Raw genomic sequence first — 20,150 nt, forward strand, 5'->3', positions numbered from 1 at the left:
ATGGTCAGGAACTTGGAAAGACCATAGTTGGAAAATTGGTGACAAAGAGGTCTGGGGAAGAAGTATGTGGATAGACCTTTCTGAGTGGGCTAAAAACATGAAGATATTTGTGTCCCATGTGAATGCACACCAGAGGGTGACTTTAGCAGAGGAAGGTTTTAATAATCAAGTGGATAAGATGACCCATTCTGTGGATACCAGTCAGCCTGTTTCCCCAGCAACTCCTGTTATTGCCCAATGGGCTCATGAACAAAGAGTTCATGGTGGTAGGGATGGAGGTTATACATGGGCTCAGCAACATGGACTTTCACTTACCAAGGCTGACCTGGCTACAGCCACTGCTGAGTGCCCAATCTGCCAGCAGCATAGACCCACACTCAGCCCCCGATATGGCACCATTCCCCAAGGTGACCAGCCAGCTACATGGTGGCAGGTTGATTACATTGGACCACTCCCTTCATGGAAGGGGCAGCGATTTGTTCTAACTGGAACAGACACATACAGTGGGTATGGGTTTGCTTTCCCTGCACGCAATGCTTCTTCCAAAACTACCATCCATGTGCTTACAGAATGCCTTATCCATCGTCATGGTATTCCACATAGCATTGCTTCTGATCAAGGAACACACTTCACAGCAAATGAAGTGTAGGAATGGGCACATGCTCATGGAATTCTCTGGTCCTTCCATGTTCCCCATCATCCAGTAGCAGCTGGATTGATAGAACGGTGGAATGGCCTTTTGAAAACTCAATTACGATGCCAACTAGGTGGCAATACCTTGAAAGGCTGGGGTAATGTTCTCCAGGAAGCTGTATATGCTCTGAATCAGCGTCCGCTATATGGTGCTGTTTCTCCCATAGCTAGGATCCATGGGCCCAGGAACCAAGGGGTGGAAATGGGAGTGGTACCACTCACTATTACCCCTAGTGATCCACTAGGAAAATTTTTGCTTCCTGTCCCTGCGACCCTGAGCTCTGCTGGTCTACAGGTTTTAGTTCCAAAACGGGGTGTGCTTTCTCCAGGAGAAACAACAATGATTCCACTGAACTGGAAGTTAAGGCTGCCACCTGGTCACTTTGGGCTACTTATGCCACTGGATCAACAAGCCAAGAAGGGGATTACATTATTGTCTGGGGTAATTGACCCTGACTATCAGGAGGAAGTAGGATTGCAACTACATAATGGAGGTAAAGAAGAGTTTTCTTGGAATATAGGAGATCTCCTAGGGCATCTTTTAGTACTACCATGCCCTGTGATTAAAATCAATGGAAAACTGCAACAAGGCAATCCAGGCAGGAGTACCAATGGCTCTGAAACTTCAGGAATAAAGGTTTGGGTCATGCCACCAGGCAAAGAACCACAGCCAGCTGAAGTGCTTGCTGAGGGTAAAAGGAACATGGAATGGGTAGTGGAAGAAGGTAGTGATAAATATGAACTTCGACCACGTGACCAGTTACAGAAATGAGGAATGTAATGCTGTTTTGTTCATGTTATACTATTTAAGTTGTAAGATATCAAGTTTAAGAATGAATATTACCCAAGGATTTGCATCCTATTCTGGAGAGATTTAATGTGTTTCCAGTTATATGCAGGACGGTTGAGTACTGTTAGGTGAAAGAAAAAAAATGTTTTGTTTTTTATTTAGAAATTAGGTATGGCTTAAGGTGGTATGTATAGTTGCCAAGTTGACAAGGTGTGGACTGTCATGGTCAGGCTCATGTGTCAACTTGGCCAAGTGGTGGATGGGCAAGTGCTGGCTTGTCTGTTGCGATGAGGACATTTCATAGAATTAAATCATGATCATGTCAGCTGCATCCACAGCTGATTCCATTTGTAATCAGCCAAAGGGGCATATCTTCTGCAATGAGTGATGCTTAATCTAATTGCTGAAGCCTTATAAGGAGGATTCAGAAGAGACAGGCTCTTCCTGTTTCAGCTGGTGAGGCTCTCCGGTGGAGTTCGTCCAGACACTCCATTGGAATCATCGGCTTCACAGCCTACTCTGCGGATTTTGGACTCTGTGTTCCCACAGTCACGTGAGACACTTTTATAAATTTTATATTTGCGAGTGTTCCCTGTTGATTCTGTTTTCTCTAGAGAACCCTAATACACCAATTGAGCTGGGTGATGCAGTGGCCACTCATCATTGTCCCAGGGGGAAGGTGCAGCCCCTCTTGGTGGGAAGCCCCAGGGGAGGGTGTAGTTTATGGGGCCTGAGCAGGCAACACCTGAGGAAGTCAGACAGGCTCCCAGACAGTGGGAATGTAGTCAGCCTGAGGCCTCTTCCCTCACTCAGACCCCGTGAGGCCAGGAAGGGGTTGGGGAAAGGTGAACCTTCAGGCTCTGAGGTCAGAGTGAAGGGATCAGCTGCTTGGTCAAGGCAAGGGCTGGAAGTTACATAGGGGTATTGGGACAAGGTTTGAGGACTTCTCCCTGCCTTGCCCTAGGAAGACCGAGAGCCAAGTGGTAGGAGCTGAGAGTTCAGCCCCACAGGACAGGACTGTGGGAGTTGGGGTCCCTGGCATGGCCAGTACTGCCCTCCCAACCAACCTCAGCTGGGGGGGGGTGAGCCAGGTATGCCTGAAAGGAAAGGGGGCAGGTTATGGCTTATGAGTGCACGTCCTGAGCCCAGCCACTGAGGTGCAGTCTCCAGGAAACCCAGGAGAAAGGGGCCCAGGGACTTATCTGGAGGCTGGGGAGACATGTCCTGCTCTGTGGGGATGGAAGGGCCCCAGTGGGACCCAGGAAGAGGGTGGAGACAGCAGCTGGGAGGAAAAAGGAGCCTCCCAGAGTGAGGGGGAAAGCAAAGAAGAGGGTGGGGGACTGCATAGAGACCCCAATCTCTTGGCTGGCTCCCCCAGAAGCTGTTGGGACACCCTTGGGCCCACACTCCCCCAGCCCCATCACAACATCCCAGAGCTGCAGCAGTCCCAGCAGGTTTATTGTGGGCAAGAGAATACCGCAACTGACGCTCCTTCAGGGGCACAGGTGGTGGGGGGAGAGGCCAGGAGCCATGAGGTGTAGAGGCCCGAGGCCTGGTCTCCTGAGGCTCCAGGCCCCTGAATCTCACGACCCCTCTCTGGTTCAAGGAGCGTCAGTCACCTGGTTCCCTGGGGTGGGGGTGGGGGGTTCTGGCTGGGTCTATCCTGGGCGGGAGAGGGGGTCCCTGGAGAGCCTGGGTAGTAGCAGAGGCTGAGGGGAGCAGCCAAGTCTCACAGAGGAGTAGGGGACCCTAAGTCCCCTAGAGACTTCAGGTCAGCAATGACAGGCTGGAACCTTGTCAGCTCTGGACTTCTGGACCCTCGGGTCCCTGGCTCTCCTCACTCTCCCAGCCCAGGAAGAGATCCAGGTTCTGCACCCCAGGGAGGGTGCCCAGCGAGGGCGAGCAGGCAGGGCTCACGTCTGCAGCTCCAGGAGGTGGGTCTGCTGCAAGGGCGGGGTGGCAGCCGGGCTGGAGCTGTGGGCCCTCTGCAGTTCCTGGAGCACCTGCAGCAGCTGGGCGAGGACGTCCTCGGGGGCTGGGAGGACACCGGGCATGAGGGCCCAGCCAGCAGGGCCTCGAGGGGAGGCGAGAGGGCCCCAGCTGTGGGCCTGGGAGCCCCATGTCTCCAAGTCCTGGCCCCACCCAGAGAATCCAGAAGGGGGCCAGGTCACAGTAAGTTCCTGGTGGGAGACCTACCTCTGCCAGGGCCTTCCTCCAGGCCGGCCCTCAGTTCCCGGTGCTTCTCCCTGGGGGGGAACACAGAGTGAGGGCCGGTGGCCACATGGCCCTGCCTGGCCCTGAGACCTGGCGTGGCCCTCCAGGGCTGCAGGTGGCTCCTGGGGATGGGTAAACTCTTTCAATCTACGGGGTCTCAGTCCCTGGTCCCCTCCCCCACTCCAGAAGGCTCTCTGGGAAACCAAGATCAAGCCGTGTCATTCCTGTTTGGGGGCTCCCTGGGCCTTTCAGGCGTGGAGGGAGGATGAGTAGCCATGTGGCTCTCATGCTCAAAGTGCCTTGTTTAGGAATTCCACTGGCTCAGCCCTTGTGACCGTCTCCCTGATCTATATTTGGGGAGACATGTTCCTCTCTTAAGGTCTCCGAGGCCCTTCTGTGCCCTGTGAGGTGGGCCGTGTCGTGCTTCCCTGCCTCACCTTGACCTTTTCTCCACGTCACCCACACTGCCTGAAATGCCCACCCCTGCTCCACCTTCCCTTCTGTCCTTGGCTTCCTTGCTTACTCAACAACCTTAGCTGAGGGTCTAGAATGTTCTCAGCCCTGGGATTACAGCAGTGAATGCCACAGTACTGCTGTCATGGAGCTCACAGCCTGGTTGAGACATGAGCAATAAATTAATAAACTGCCTATATTTATGATATGACACGTAGCACCGCTTCAAGGAGGGAGGAGACCTGTAAGGTTCAAGGGTCATGAGGGGAGGATACAACTCTGAGAGTAAAGCCAAGGGGATGTGCTGAAGGGTTGGCTGTGGGGTTTGAGTGAGGTGAGGGAAAGTGGGAGCCAAGCAGGACTCCTGGATTTGCAGCATCCCCAGGGGAACGGCAGTACCATTTGACAAGAGAAGACTAGGGGAGGAGGTGGTCTAAAGGTGGAGGAAATTGAAAGACCTGTTTTCTCATGTGAAATTTGAGCTTATTTTTTGGATATCCCAGTGGAGATGTCCTATGCTGATTTGAAACTGTTATGTACCCCAGAAAATCCATGTTCTTTTTCCTAATCCAATCCTGTGGAGGCAGACCTACTGTTTGGGGTGGGACCTTTTTTGATTAGGTTGTTTCCTTGGAGTTGTTACCAGTCCATTCAAGATGGGGCTTAATCCACTCACTAGATTTCTTTAAGAGGGAACCATTTTGAAAAAAGCTTCAAGCCAACACAGAGACCTTTGGAGATGTAGAAGGAAAATGCCCCAGGGAAGCTGCTTGGAACCAGAAACCAAAGGACCAGGAGATGCCAGCCATGTGCCTTCCTAGATCAGCCTCTCTTGAGTCAAGGTATCTTTCTCTGGATGCCTTAGTTTGGACATTTTTAAAGCCTTAGAACTATAACCTTATAACTTAATAAATTCTCTTTATAAAAGCCAACTCATTTCTGGTATATTGCATTTCTGGCAGCATTAGCAAAACTAAAGCATGTCCCCAGAGCTAACATCATACTCAACAGTGAATGACTGAAAGCTCTCCCTCCTAACAACAGGAACAAGGCAAGTATGATCCCTTCCATCACTGTTGTTTGAGTGTAGTAGATGTACTAACCAGAGAAATCAGGCAAGAAAAATAAATAAAATACATCCATTCTGGAAAGGAAGAAGTGAAACTATCTCTATTTACAGGTAACATGATCCTATATAGAGAAAATGTCAAAGAATCCAACACACACAAAAAAACTACTAGAGCTAATAAATGAATTCAGCAAGTTGTGGAGTACAAGATCAACACACAAAAATCAGTTGTGTTTCTATGTGCTAGCAATAAACAACCAGGAAAGGAAATGAAGAAACAATTCCACTTATGATAGCCTCCAAAGAATAAAATTCCCAAGAATAAATTTAACCAAAGAGGTGGAAGACTTTTCCCTGAAAACTTTAAGATGTTAGGAAAAGAAAGTAAAGACCTAAATAAATGAAAAAAGTTACCCATGTTCATGGATTGGAAGACTTACTACTGTTAAGAGGCAATACTCCCCAAAGTGATCTATAGATTCAGGCATTCCCGGTCAAAATTCCAACAGCCTTTTTAACAGAAATGTAAAAGCCTATGTTCTCGTTTGCTAGCTGCCAGAATGCAATATACCAGAAACAAAATGGCTTTTAAAGGGGGGAATTTAATAAGTTGTTAGTTTACAGTTCTAAGGCTGAGAAAATGTCCCAATTTAAACAAGTCTATAGAAATGTCCAATCTAAAGCATTCAGGGAAAGATACCTTGGTTCAGGAAGGCCGATGAAGTTCAGGGTTTCGCTCTCATCTGAGAAGGCACATGGTGAACACGGTCAGGGCTTCTCTCTCGGCTGGAAGGGCACATGGCAAACAGAGTCATCTGCTAGCTTTCTCTCCTGACTTCCTGTTTCATGAAGCTCCCCGAGCAGCATGTTCCTTCTTCATCTCCAAAGTGCTGGCTGGTAGACTCTCCACTTCGTGGTGCTGCAGCATTCTCTGCTCTCTCTGAATCTTTCTCATTCTCCAAAATGTTTCCTCTTTTATAGGATTCCAGTAAACTAATCAAGACCCACCCGAATGGGTGGAGACATGTCTCTACCTAATCCAGTTTAACAACCACTCTTGATTGAATTACATCTCCAGGAGAGATGACCTAATTATAGCTTCAAACATATAGTACTGAATAGGGATTAGAAGAAACAGCTGCCTTTACAAAATGGGATCAAGATTAAAACATGGTTTTTCTAGGGTACATACATCCTTTCAAACCAGCACAGTCTATCTTTAAATTCATATGGAATTGCAATGAGCCCTAAATAACAAAAATAATTTTGAAAAAGAACAAAGCTAGAGAACTCACTTTCTGCCTCCAAAACAGTATGGTACTGACATAAGGACAGACATGCAGACCAATGAAAGAGAATCAAGAGTTCAGAGGTAAACCCATGTATCCATGACAAGTTGATTTTCAACAACAGTGAAAAGGCCATTTGGTGGAGAAAGAACAGCCTCTCCGGTGGAGATGTCAAGGTGGAGATGTCAAGGAAGCAGCTGAGCTCAGAGAGGAGGGGATGTGGGCATCATCAGGACACAGGTGGAATTTAGAGCCCTGGTACAGAGTGAAGACAGCCCAGGTGTGAGGAAGAAGAGCAGCCACTGAGATAGGAGAAAGCCCGAGAGTTGGGGTCAGCAGGGCCCAGAAGCCCAGAGAAGTCTTCTTAGAAGGAGAGGTGCCAACTACGCCAATTACTGCTGATGGGTCAAGAAAGAGGAGGACTGAGCAGTGACCACGGGACTTGGCAACACTGAGGTCATCTGTGACATGAATAAGAGCAGCTCTGGCAGAATGCTGGGGGCAAAAGGCTAACCAGATTGGGCTCAAGAGAATGTGGGGGGAGAGAAAGAAGAGATAGAGGGCAGAGACAAGTCTTTCAGGAGTTTTCTAATCAAAGCAACAGAGACATGGAGCAGTGGGAGGAGGGAAGTGTGGGGCCAAAGGAAGGTTTCATTTTTTTTAAGATAGAGGAATAGTGCTGATGAAATGATCCAGGAGAGAAAGAAAAAGCTGATGACGGAAAAGAGGCAATTGCATCAGAAGCAAAATCCCTACATAAAGGAAACAGCGGGGGAAAGCAGGGGTACAGCCTGAGGAGGAGACAGGGGAGAGGGGACACCCTAAGGAGGAGACAGGGGAGGGGGGACACCCTCAGGAGGAGACAGGGGGCGGGGGGCACCCTCAGGAGGAACTGGCATAGAGTTTATCTAGGGTAACAGGAGGGAAGGCAGAAGATTCCAGTCCTGATACAGGTGGGATGCAGGCCCGGCCACGGGAAGACGAGGACTTTATCTTTGGGTTGTGCTTATCTTTGAGTGAAATGTGAAGCGGGGCCATTTTGAGGACGTGGGAGCGGGGAGTGTGCTGAAGGGTCGAGGAAAAGGTTCAAGTCTTTAGAGACCCCAACAGCAGTCCTGACAAGGGTCCTGTGCTGGGAGCACCAGGCAGCACTGAGGGCCTGCCTGAGATCTGGGGTAAAGGAATTAAAGTGGGACTGGCTGGACAATTGTGTTTCTCTCCAGTCTTGCTGACTTCTCGGGTACAGGGGACTAGACGGAGAGAGGGGGGTTATCCAGGGGCGAGGCTTATGACATTGGATGGGTGAGGCTGCATGCAGTAGAGACCTTATAAAATCTTTGCCGGGGAAGTGGAGACAGACAGTGGGTAGGTGGGGTAGGCTGAATAAAACACACACACACACACACACACACACACACGACATTCACATCCTAATCCCAGGACAGACACACACACACACACACGACATTCACATCCTAATCCCAGGAACCTATGAGCTTTATCATGGCAAAAGAATCCCCCCAATGTTATAAAGGATCTTGAGATGGGGAGATGCTGCTGGGTTACCTAGGCGGGCCCTAAATATATTCACAAGGGTCCTTATATATGAGAAGGAAGCAAGAAGGTCAAAGGAGAAGACAGCGATGTGACACAGAAGCAGAGAAGGAAGTGGTGTACTCTGAAGGTGGAGGAAGGGGCCAGGAGCCCAGGAATATAAAGCAGCTTCTAGAATTAGAAAGAGGAAAAGAAATGGATCCTGAAGCCTCCAGAAGGAACCAGCCTTGCTGACACCTTAATTCTGGCCCAGTGGAATTGATTTCTGACTTCTGTTTCCAGAACTGTAAAAGAATAAATCTGTGTTGTTTTAAGCCACCCGGTTTGTGGTCATTTGTTCCAGCAGTCACCGGAAGCTAATAGAGCAGGGAACCATGCACAGGAAGGCAGATGGGTCAACAGATCAGAGGTCCTGAGGAGTGGAAGGGCGTCAAATGCTGGAGAAAGAGAGCTGGGATGAGAGAAGGGGGGCCGAGTAATTTTGGAGGTGTGAGGTTCTCAAGGCAGCGTGTAGGCCACGAGCACTGGAGCCAGAAGGCCTGGGTTTGAATCTAGACTCTGCCACTTTGGAGCTTAAATAGGGAGAATTATATCAACTGGCAGGTTGAATGGTTGCAAATATTAAATGAGTTTATACGTGAAATGAAATTAAAATGGAGCCCTGCAAATGAACTGTGGCAGGGAGGAGGGGGAATGGCTGAGTTCTAGGATGTGGGGAGTGAGGGAGGTGGAAGAGGACGTCCCTGGAAGGGCGGGGCTGAGAGACTGAAAAGACCAGGGGTTGGATGCATTGTCAAGGTAGGGGATGAAGCTCCTGAGCACAGAGGTGGGGCGGGGGGAGGAAGCCGGGAGCCAGGGCCACCATCAAGGGAGCGGCTGGAGGTGACCTGGAGGCCAGGGGGACTGGGGGAGTCCCGTCTGACAGCATGAGCTTGAAAGTCCCACAAGTGTTCATGAGGAACGGGAGGGGACCCCTCACCTCCTCCAGGCCCAGGTGTAAGGATATGGGAGAGAAAACAGCCCCCGTCTGAGCAGGCTCCAGGGAACCAGTGTCCCCTGGGAAACCTGGGTCGCTTTAAAATAGCCCAAAGTGAGGGCCTGCTCCCAGAGCTTCCGAGTTAATGGCGTGGGGCCCAGGCATCCTGATTTTTAATTTTTTCTTTTTTTTTACATGGGCAGGCACCTGGAATCTAACCTGGGTCTCCGGCATGGCAGGCAAGAACTCTGCCTGCTGAGCCACTGGGGTCTGTCTGTCTGAAAATCAGATATTCTGATTTTTAAAAGCTCCTAGGTGATTCTAAGGTGCAGTCAGAGCCGAGAACCACAGGATGGCCAAGGGTATGGCCTGAGCTCCCAGAGGCTCTGGAGGAAGGATGGGCAGCTCAGAGGCTAGGTCAGCCCAGGCGCCCACAGAGCTCCCAGGGGATTTGGGGCCCAGGAAGCAGCCATGACTCTGAAACCAACCCCCACAGCCCGTGGGACCTCCAACCTCAGCCAGTCCCAGGACCCAGAGATCCCGGGGCCCTTCCCCAGATGTGGTTGCCAAGGGCAGGGGTGGGGCTGGGGCTGGGCCTGATTAAAAGGCAGGTGACTAGGGACCGCAGTGCAAGGAACCTAGTTCTGGGCCCTGCCTGGCAGGTGTCCCCCCGCCACCATGCTCAGGCCTGCTCACCGCAGCGCGGCCTCTGCACCCAGCAGGTGCCGATAGATGAGCTGGGCCTCCAGGTCGTGGTCCAAAGGGTCACTCCACTCCTGCAGGGTCACCCGTGACCGTGTCTTATCGCAGCCCAGATCTGGGAACAGAGAGAGGGCAAGAGTTCTGGCCAGGCTCAGGGTGGTGGTAGGGAGGGACTGGCACTACTGGAGTTCACATCCAAACTTCTGGCGGTAGAGATGGGGAACTCGAGGCCTAGAGAAAAAGGTGGATACAGATGCCCCAGGGTGGGGGTGGGGCTGGGAGCAGAGCACGGGGTGGTCAGTCTGGCCCAGCCCCTGCCTGTCTCTCCCCACCTTTCCAGGGCAGAAGTTTATCTTGGGTCCGGCTCATGAACCATGGGGTATGGGCTGCAAGATGTGGGAGCCATGCAAGATGAATTACACGGATGCTGGGTGCCTGCCTGGAAGAAAGCAGGGAGAAGCCTGGAACTGTAAGCTCAAGGGGAGGTGGGCCATGGGGGTTGCCCTTGGAATGAACCAGTCTTGCCACTTACAGGGTGCATGTCCTGTGCCAAGACATCTGCCCTCACTAAGCCTCAGTCTCCTACTCTGTCAAATGGGGATAAGAGGTCCCACTTACTCAACAAGGGTCACCTCTACAAAGGTTACAGCCAGAGGCTGCAGGTCAAGTCAACCAACCAGCAATGTTACCTGTCAAGAGCACCTCATGGGACCCTGGTAAGGGTCTGTCCAAGGGAAAGTACCAGGAGCTGGGGTGACCTTTCTACACAGAGGAAGGGAACCCCCTATTCAAAGTGGGTTGTGCCCCCACCCACTGCTCAACCTCAAATCCAGGCAGGGCTATAACAGGTGGGGTTGGGTTTCAGTGGCTCCCCTGGGCTCTGGGGATGGAGATTTAACCAGTTTGGAGGGGGGGGGCAGGGGGCTCCAAGTGCTGTGTCTACTCTGTGATTGGAGAGCAAGTATTTTGTAAAGCCGGGGGAATGGGGGTAGGGGCAGGCCTAGAAGGTTCTAGAACCACGTTGCCCTATCGGGTGGCTACAAGCCACATGCAGCTATTTCAGTTTCAATGAACTAGAATTAAATTAAAATTCTGGAAATTAAAGACTCAGTTCTCAGCAGCATCACCCACATCTGAAGTGCTCGATAACCAAGTGCTAGGTGAGCGTCTGAGACAGCGCAGCTATAGCCCATTTCCATCACCATGAAGGGAAGGGAAGGTCTGCTACAGAGCTCTTTTCTGCTTCTCCCAGGGCCCACAGCCCCCTCTTGTAGGACCGGCTGCCAGCATGGGAGTGTGCACACCTGGGGGCTCTCATCAGCCCCCATTAGCAGGCACTCCCTAAAGGAGGCTCCTCGGAATGCTGGTTCTACAAGAAGCTCATGGGACAAGAAACAGGTTCCCTGTTGTTACAGGTTGAACTGTGCTCCCCCCATTAGAGAGGCTGAAGTCCAACTCCCCAGTCTCTCAGAATGTGACTTTATTTGGATATAGGGTCATTACTGGTAAAATTAGACCAGTTAAAATGAGATTGAGCTGGAGTCGGGGAGGGGGACACTTAATTCAATGTGACTATGCCCGTGTCCTGAAAAGAAGAGGCCACCTGAACACGGGCAGAGGGGAGACCGCCACCGACTGCCGGCGAGCCGTCACCAGGAACCAGGCCTGGGACAGGTTCTTCCCTCCACACGTCAGGAAGAGCACGGCCCTGCCAACACCTTGATTTTAGAACCCAGCCTCCAGAACTATGAGCCAATAAATGTGTGTTGTTTTAAGCCACCCATTTTTGTGGCACTTGGTTCTGGCAGCCACTGGGAAACTAAGACACCTGTGAACTAAGTCTGGGAAGGGCTGGGCTAAACAGTTAGAAACAGGATTCTAATGAGTTTACAGGCCTCCTGAGAGCCTTCCACATACAGACAAGCACCATGCACATCACGGGGCATCTCCCAAACCACCTGGTCTCGGGAGGGACTGGTTTTTCTCAGGTTAGTTTCCCAGAGTTGGCTCCGGGCCCGGCCAGCGAGGCCAGGCTCGACATCTCCCTCTCCCAGCCAGGGGTCCTGAGCCACTGCAGGCAGAGGCAGAGACATGGGGCCCAGCTCTCCCACCTGTCTTGTCCTTCTGCTGGCAGCAGCTCCACTTGTCCCCACGGAAGACACCAGGGTGGTAGGAGCCCAGCAGGCCTGTGTTGTTGATGCTTACTTTCCGGAGTGCAGACAGCCACTGGTTCAGCTCATTCATACACTGCAGGGGACATGGGGTAGGTGACCTGACCAGAGGGCACACGTTCCTGGAAGCCCTCCCTCCCTGGAGCTCCTGCACTGGGGAAAGCTGACGTACTTCCTGCTAGTCCATGCAGCAGCTCTGAGGGAACCAGGAGCGGTGGCTCCTTCTTCAGATACCTGTGGCCCCCAACAAGGCACCCCGGCTTGGAGGACAGAATGTGGGCTGGATTTCAGCCACACTGACCCCCTCAGCTATGGGCAGCCCACTACCAGCCCATCATATGTGGCAGCCCTGCTGCCATCGTTTTTTCCTGTGGCTCTGGAGCCTAATTCTACAGGGAAGCCCCAAAGGGCAGAGCCCTGTGGCACGGGTCTGTGACCACCTCCCACCAGCCCAGGACAGTCATTCCTGGGGACCAAGCAAGCCCCCTCCAACCTTAGCCCTCGAACCTGTTCTAGTATTTTTCCCCTCTAGAGAGGCATATGCATGGCTCCCTCTGTCACCATGTCCCTGCTCTAGTGCCACCCCTCAGAGGCCCTCCCTAACCACCCTTCATAAAGCAGCACCCCTCCCTGCCACACCTCACTCACAGGGTCACCCCCCACCCAATCTCCCTTAGCCTGCTATGCTTCCCTTCGAGGCACTTATCACCATCTGACACTTTAAACATATAGTGTTGGTCCACCTCCTTTCTCCCCCGGGACAGAAGTTCCACTGGGGCAGACACTTTGCTTTGTCAGCCACTGCATCCCCATCACCCACGATAGGGCCTGGCACCTGACAGGTGCGCCATAAGTACTTTTTGACTATCTGAATGGATGGGTGATTGAGTTAAGGAACAAACAAATGAGAAGGAGATTCAAGAGCACACACCCAGAGGCACACGTGTGCACACATGCAGGATTATTGCGTGTTGACACACACGAGCACTAACTCAGACATTTAGAGGCACAGTTTCCCACAAATTGTGTAGAACAGACAAGCTCCAAATCACAGGGATACACCTGGCCATGTGCAGGTCCACAGACCCACACGAGAGTGTGTTCAGGCCAGCACAAAGCCAGATGTAGGCCATGGCCTCCCAGGCACTCAGACCCCGAGACAACACACATGCATGCACACACAGCCTGCACACTCAGGCAGCCAGGCACACCCTGCACTCAACATCAGACTGACACACCTGGTGTGGTCAACAGCAGGTAGGAGACTCATCGGCTCCTCCTTTCCAGCCCCCACAGGCTACTCTCACAGCTGCCCGCCCCATTCTAACTGCCCTCCACTTGTGCCCACTCGCGCCCCTGCACGGCCCACACCTTGCACTGCAGGTAGGCGGTCTGGAGCCTGCCTACATCGTCTGCGTAGATGACTTGCATGACATGGGAGCTGCCGAAGCTCTTCTCCTCCACCTTTTCTGCTGCCCGGATGTTGGCCAGCTTGATGAGGGTACTTTTCTGGGGTGGGCAGGGTAAGCGAGGCTCAGGGACCCAACCAAAGCCAAGCAACCCTCATCCCCACTCCCCTTCCTATTCTGGGGCCCCAGTCTCCCCTCCTGCAGCACCAGGGGTATGCACGGGGGATCCAAAGTGCCTGCCCCTCCCAGAAGACTGTTCTGCGAGTGACCTCAGTCAGGGCAGAGGACAGAAAGCTAGTGAGCGGGTCCCCAGCAACAGGGAGGGGAGGAGCCTGGCCTCTGGGGCTCCCAGCAGCCCTGAGCTTTGGAACAGTAAGGTTTGCCAGGGACCAGGCCTGTGCCTTTGAGTTTATTAATTTTCCAAGTGGTCTTTATTTTCCCAGTCTCCAAAGGTCATCTCCCACTTCCCACCCCACACGGGGTGAAATACAGGGCCATCTCATCAAGTCCGATGAGACACAAAGGGGATAGAGAGCAGCCCTGAATCAAAATACCCACTTCCCTGAGGAGCCCCCAGGGTTGCATAGAAGGCTGCATCTATGCTTCCAGCCCCCAAGGCTTATTCTTCTCACCTCCTGAACCTTCTCCCACCACATCTCACTAGAGCCCCATGCCAACCAAACCACAGGTCCCCAGCCTGACATCGGAAGCCTACCACACCCCACTGGCCTCAGGGACAAACAGGGCAGGGGGCAGGGTCATCGCATGGGAAGAAAGGGGAGGGAATGTGGGGGGGGTGCCCTGGGAACCCAGATCTGAGTTGCTTTGGAGTGGGGCCTCCCAAAGGTAGAGGGAATGGGGAGATCCTCTGCCCAGAAGGACTTGGTGTCCAGGCTGGGACGTGCCTACTGAAGAGGAGGAGGAGGAGGGCACATATTCCAGGAGACCGCAGGCTCGGCCCTGAGCTCCAACCTGGGCCTTATCGGTGACTTGGGCAGGACCCAGGGTTATGCTCAGAATCAGAACTGGAAAAGAACTCAGCCAATGAGAGCCACAGGCAGAATGAGAGAAGACTAAGTTTAAGAGAAATAAATACCAAGTCTTTCTCTTGAATAAAGATGTTATTCCTCAAAAAGAAAAATTTTAAACTTCCTCAGTTTCAGGGAGTCAACAGATTGAGTGTGACTCTACTGTGAAATGTCATAATCACAAAATTCAGACGAGCCAAAGCAGTATTAATAAAGGTATAGTGGCCAGAATCAGGGAGGTGCCTGTTCACTGGACTCCGGGGTCTGTGGTGCTGTGCTCTGTTCCCAAGAGGGAACTTGGCAAATGAAAGTTTGTCAAGAAGACTGAGAAACAAACATGCCATCCTCTCCCAGTGGGATGACTAAAAAAACTCAGGGGCTTTGAGGTCCTACAGGAGAGCACATTCAGGGCCACAGGTGATGCTGTGCTAGGGTAGCAGAGCAGCCAGACCTAGCAGTCCAGAGCAGACATCAGAAAAGCCACAGGAAGGTAGGCTGCAGCTCATGGGAAAGAAGTTTCTAACAGAGAAATACAAGGACAGAATGGGCTATTTTGTGCAGTGGTGAGTGTACCATCACCAGTGGCATACAAGGAGTCTCTGGGAGCTCTTGGAGAGGTGATGTATGACCCAGACAGTGCTGAGCAAGATGATCTTTTTGATCCCTTCCAGTTCTGAGCTTCAGTGATTCTATACTCCTGCCCCTTCCAGGCAGCCTTCCCTGGTTGCTATAGCCTTCCTCCTCACTCTGGCAGGCTCTACTAGCTCAGCTACATCCCCCCAGAGCTCCAGGAGCCAGGCCAGCCCTTGGCTACCCAGGACGGGGGAGTGTTGGGGAGAACTGCGCAGCAGACTCAGGAGGACACGGGCACACGCCTACCACTCCCAACCATATGCCTTTGGACAACCCTTTGCACACTGGGGCCTCAGTGTCCATGAAACCACTCTGCTTCCAAGAAACACCACCGCCAAGACTGCAAGGTTGGTGAAGACAACAGGCACCTGGCCCACAGCAGGTGCGCCCCCACATGAGTCATAATGAGAGACCTGAGGACTTGCCACACCTGTGGAGCAACTCAGGAAAAATACGGGTCTCCCCTGATGGAGGCAGAAGGCAACCAAGGGGAACCCCTGCTCCGAGTGGAAATCGGAGCCGAGGCCGGGCTGTCTGGGCGTGAGAAGCCATCAGACATTCACCATGAACCAAAACGGGCCGGATGTGAACAATGCCTGTGGCAAACTCTTTCAAGCCATGGAAGGTGTGCTCTATAACCTAGGGGATCTTTGGTGAGGAAGAAGCTGGGTCCCTCTGGTCTGATGGGACCCCTTGAGGGCAGGGGTGGGAGTGACTAACCCCTTCGTTTACCCCCCACACACACACACCTGCTCAGGGCTGGGCACCCCCAACCCCGGGCAGACCTTCCCCACAACGTAGCTGACCGGCCATTACCGCTCACCGGCCTGCCCCCTCACTCACCTTGGCCCCGGGCGTCTTGGAGAAGCTGAGGCCCTCAGTGGTGAGGGAGAAGTGGAGCTTCTTGAAGGAGGAGGACATGAGGGGGCCCTTGCCCTTGGTCCTGTGGATGAAGAGCGGCCCCTCCTTCACCGGCGGTGCCTGCAAGCTCAGCGCCCTCTGCAAGTCCAGCTCTGCAGGCCCGGGAAGACGCGGGAAAAGTGAGCCCGGGGCGAGGGCGGGGCCAACGGGAGATGGGGCTGTGGGCGGGGCTTGGGACCGGGGCGGAGCCATCGAGGAGGCTGTGGGCGTGGCCCGAGGAGCAAACGCGGCGGGGGGCAGGGGTATATGGTTCCGGGGCGGAGCCAACGAGAACAAGTGGTCAAGAGTGGGGCCGCGAGGGACCCTGGGAGGCAGTGGGCGCGGGAAAGGGCGCACCCTCCTTTTCCTCGATGTCCACAAGCTTGGTGATGAAGTCCTTTAGCTGGGCCACGCCCTGGCGCACGGCGGGCTGCAGCGGCTCCATCCAGGCCTCCTTGGCCCTGGAAGCCGGCGTGTCCATGTTGCCCACGTTCTGGACAGCCTGGGGGTAACAGCAGGAAGGACTAGGCCTTGCTAGGTCAGGGGCCCGGCCGCCGCCCCGCCCCTCTCTGACCCCAGGTCTGTGCCCCCCCAGCTGTAGCAGGACAAGCCCTGCCCAGGGCATCAGGGTGGCACTGATCACTGCGTTCGAGGCCTTTTAGATCTTGCTACGTGAGATCACTTGGTGCCAACCCCCTGATCTTTCTCTCAGGTTAGCATCTGCCTCTGTCCCTAGGTACTCCCGCCCCGCCCCGGAACCCGGCGGGTAGGTGCAGCCCTGGGGCGTATGTAGATCTGGGATGGAAGGAGCTGCTTCCCTACTGACAGGCGGGGCGGGCTTGCAGAGCCTCCTGCCCCTCTCGGACCGTGTCCTCTGCTGAGGTGACCACGAGAAGGCTTTGTCGGCTGTGAAGGGCGGTGCCCAGGTGGGTGTATCAGTGGCCTCGCCGCAAGCCTGCCTGGGGCCAGCTGGGAACGCGCCGCGGGACAGGCCAGGGCCCGCTTCGCCCGTCCGCAGGACCGCACCTTGGCCAGCAGGAGCAGCGTGCGGCTGGTGCGCGCGTCCGCGTGCCGCTCCCACAGGTGGAAGAGCTTGGGCGCCATGATGGCGGGAGACAGGAAGCGCAGGCACAGGAAGCTCGTGACGGCGATGAACGGCACGTTCTGGGGGGCAGGGGATAGCCGGGGCTGGACTTCCCCCGGGCCCGGGCTCCTGACAACCGCCTGCCCTGTGGCTGTCCCCGCCTCTCCCCATGGCCCCGGCCCGCGACCCCTCCCCCCACCGGCCTCCGGTCGCGGACCCTCGACGCCGCTCACGGCGGCCACCCGGCTCCTCCCTCCGCCCCGCCGCCCCCGCCCCGCCGGCAGAGGGCGCACCTCGTGCTGGGCGCCGGGAAAGCGCTCGCGCACGCGCCGGAAGAGCTGGCGGAAGGTGGCGCGGACCACCGCCGGGCAGGCGCGCACCGAGCGACTGAGCGCGCTCAGCAGCGCCCCCAGGTGGGAGCGCAGCGTCTGCGCGCTCTGCTCCAGCACCTCGGCCTCGGTCTGTGTGCGGTGCAGCCCCGAGCACCTGCGTGGGCCCGGGAGAACCCGCCGAGAGAGTCGCAGTCAGCGCCAGAGGCTCCCGCAAACACAGGTACAGAAAGGCCCCAGCAGAGACAAGGACACAGAGACAAGGCACGGATGGAAATATGGATACGGTGACTACAGGTAAAGCCACGCAGGAAGAGCCATCCATAAACACACGCTTGCAGGCAGGGCCTGACCACCCTGCCCTTGCCCCCTTCTGCCCCCAGGTACTATCTCCAGTCTCACCCCACATCCTTGACCTCCACTTTGCTGGGGTCCAGCTCCACATACTTCTTCTCCTCAAACACCCGGTTGATGATGGGGCCCAGGACGCCATGCAGATACCGCATCCCAGCCACCTAGGGGACCACCGCTGCAGGGTTGATCTCCCACCTCCAGTTGCCCCCCCTCCCCAGCCACCCTGCACACATCCTGCTCACTGTATGGGCCGAGCTTGGGACTAGGCACTCAAGGAGGGCAGCTCACTATACTGCTGCCCCATGGGTGAATGGAATTCTTTGCCTTTAGGGGCACTGACACAGAGACAGAAAACTTGAGTTCAAATCCCAGCTCTACCTTTTGGTGACTGAACCTCAGTCTCCTCATCTATAAAATGAGGAGAGAATAGCATGCAGTCTCACCTTCAGAAAAGACTCCATGGATTTTGAGGCCAGAGAGTTGCTCCGGAACAGGGTGTTGGCCTCATCTACAAAAAACAGGTTGCAGTGGGTGGGAACTGGAAGATGAACAAGGCTTCAGAAAGGAGGACAGAAGGTCTTTGGGCTGGGGCTCCAACGTGGTCCCTTATAAATAGCCTCCTCACCAACTCCCAACTCACTATCCCATCTCTGTCCTTTGCTCTTTCCCTTGCATCCCTCCTATCTCTCTCCTTCTAATCTGACCCACCAGCCTCCTACCCGAGGCCTTCCAGGATCTCTCCCCTCCCAGCATCTCTGGAATCCTGGGCTCCAGATTCCCCTCTTGGCCACACCCTTGAACTGGCCGTGCCCGCCCAGGCCTCACTGGTGCGCCCCAGCTCCAGCTGGAAGAGCAGGTCCAGAAAGTCCTTGGCCAGTCCCTGGCCTAAGAAGAGCTTGAGCAGGTTGGTGGCCACCTCCTGGCGGCACTCAGCGCTCGTGTTCTCCTCGATGAGTGGAATCAGGCGCCCTGGGCCCTGTGGGGGGCAGCAGGGAGAGGCAGGGCTGGGGGAGGCCCAGGCAAACCGAAACCCTCCACCCTGAGGACTGCAGAGCGCCAAGTGAGCAGGACGCTGCAGGATCCCAGCAGAGGCTGGGCCCTGGGCACTGGCCAGCTGCTTACCAACCCGAGCACTCAGCTTTCTGCTTGGCAGATTGGGCTGAGTGGGGCAGGAGTACCATCCCTGGACCCTCCCACCTACCCCGGGGGGCCCCCTCACCTGGGCACCCAGCTTCACTTCTCGGCACAGCAGCTGCACCAGGGGCTGGTAGCAGCCAGAGGGCAGCACCGTCTCGTCCCGCAGCCGCACCTCCAGCTGCAAGGAGCCCAGGTTGCCCCTGGAACGGGCAGCCTGTGACCTCTCCACCAGGGACCCAGGCCGCCCAGGGCCATGGACCCTCCCCATTTCCTCTGATGTTCCTCCCCATGGTCTCTCTGCTCACACACTCAGCTTGTTCCCCTACTGGTTCTGCTTCCTGTTCTTTTTCTCTGGAAAGCCCTTCCCGCCTCAGTACTCATGGAAACCCCCTCTGTGTGTCTTAGGGCCTGGCTCCTGCCACCTCCAGACTCCCCTGGACTCCAAACTGGGCCAACCTAGAATCTGTAAACTCCCAGACAGCATCTCCATCACCTGTATGCGTTATACCAGAGGCAAATCCCCATCCCATTTCCCTCGCCCCTCATAACCGCCTGCTGGGAGAAAGTGAGGGACGCAGGCAGGGGCTTCCTGGAAAGAGCTGCCAGATTTAGCTACATAAAAATACCAGATGTCCAGTGACATTCAATTGTTTTTAGTATAAGTAGGTCTCAAATATCTCATGGACATATTTATACTAAAAAGTGCTAGTTACTCATTGGAGATTGCGTTTTAACTGGGCATCCCATGTGTTGGTGGCAACCCTCTTCCTGGAGAATCTCGGGGATGGGGTCAGAGCTGTGCTTCAAAGTAAGGGTCTGAGTGCTTGATCTAGAACCTGCTAGAAGGCAGAAAGGAGACACCTGTGCTGCCTCTAACCTCAGAGGACAGGGCTAAGCTCCAGACTGTGGGAAGGGCAAGGAGAGGGGATCCAGCCTGGATGGAGGAGCCTGGCCTGGCCAACCGGGGCTGAAAGAAACCTGGGGTGGCATGCCCCTGACCCCTAGCCAGCCTTCCCACCTGCCTGCCAGTAGCTGCTCCCAGCCCGCTTCCCGGGCCCAGAGCCCAGCAGTCCTGCCACCAGGCCCCAAACACTCACTTGTCTAGCCGACTCTTGGACTGATCAGGCTGCAGCCGGAACCAGCCCTCCTCCTGCTGGGCCGGCCACAGCCCCTGGACATTGAACACCACCTATGGTCAGGGCAAGGGGGGAGGCCACACTGGGGTTGGGACACTCAAGTCTCTTCCCGCCAACTACTGGTCTTTTGGGGTTTGGGGGTTACCTTCCGAGGGTTCCTGGGTACCAGTGGTTGTGATGGGAGGGGAACAGCTGCTGGTTCTTGGGAGTCCCAGGCCTCTGGGAAAGC

At 54.5% G+C, this 20,150-nt stretch overlaps 1 protein-coding gene across 1 annotated transcript in view; it reads right to left on the reverse strand.

Annotated features, from left to right (window-relative positions):
- Nucleotides 1–822: 822 nt before the first annotated feature.
- The window catches only part of LOC143667087 (ras GTPase-activating protein 4), a 30,809-nt gene continuing 11,481 nt past the window's right edge, over nucleotides 823–20,150 (reverse strand). Inside the window, exons 8-21 of the mRNA XM_077140869.1 lie at nucleotides 19,883–19,974; nucleotides 18,868–18,985; nucleotides 18,474–18,624; nucleotides 18,092–18,156; nucleotides 17,697–17,809; nucleotides 17,259–17,451; nucleotides 16,908–17,045; nucleotides 16,239–16,383; nucleotides 15,825–15,994; nucleotides 13,283–13,420; nucleotides 11,852–11,987; nucleotides 9,735–9,855; nucleotides 3,680–3,729; nucleotides 823–3,518 (exon numbers count right to left, since the gene is read on the reverse strand). Of these exons, the coding sequence (XP_076996984.1) occupies nucleotides 3,397–3,518; nucleotides 3,680–3,729; nucleotides 9,735–9,855; nucleotides 11,852–11,987; nucleotides 13,283–13,420; nucleotides 15,825–15,994; nucleotides 16,239–16,383; nucleotides 16,908–17,045; nucleotides 17,259–17,451; nucleotides 17,697–17,809; nucleotides 18,092–18,156; nucleotides 18,474–18,624; nucleotides 18,868–18,985; nucleotides 19,883–19,974 (1,752 nt within the window). The 3' untranslated portion in view covers nucleotides 823–3,396. The remainder of the gene's footprint in view (nucleotides 3,519–3,679; nucleotides 3,730–9,734; nucleotides 9,856–11,851; nucleotides 11,988–13,282; nucleotides 13,421–15,824; nucleotides 15,995–16,238; nucleotides 16,384–16,907; nucleotides 17,046–17,258; nucleotides 17,452–17,696; nucleotides 17,810–18,091; nucleotides 18,157–18,473; nucleotides 18,625–18,867; nucleotides 18,986–19,882; nucleotides 19,975–20,150) is intronic.

The sequence above is a fragment of the Tamandua tetradactyla genome, chromosome 23, assembly GCF_023851605.1.
Source record: "Tamandua tetradactyla isolate mTamTet1 chromosome 23, mTamTet1.pri, whole genome shotgun sequence".
Lineage (NCBI taxonomy): Eukaryota > Metazoa > Chordata > Mammalia > Pilosa > Myrmecophagidae > Tamandua > Tamandua tetradactyla.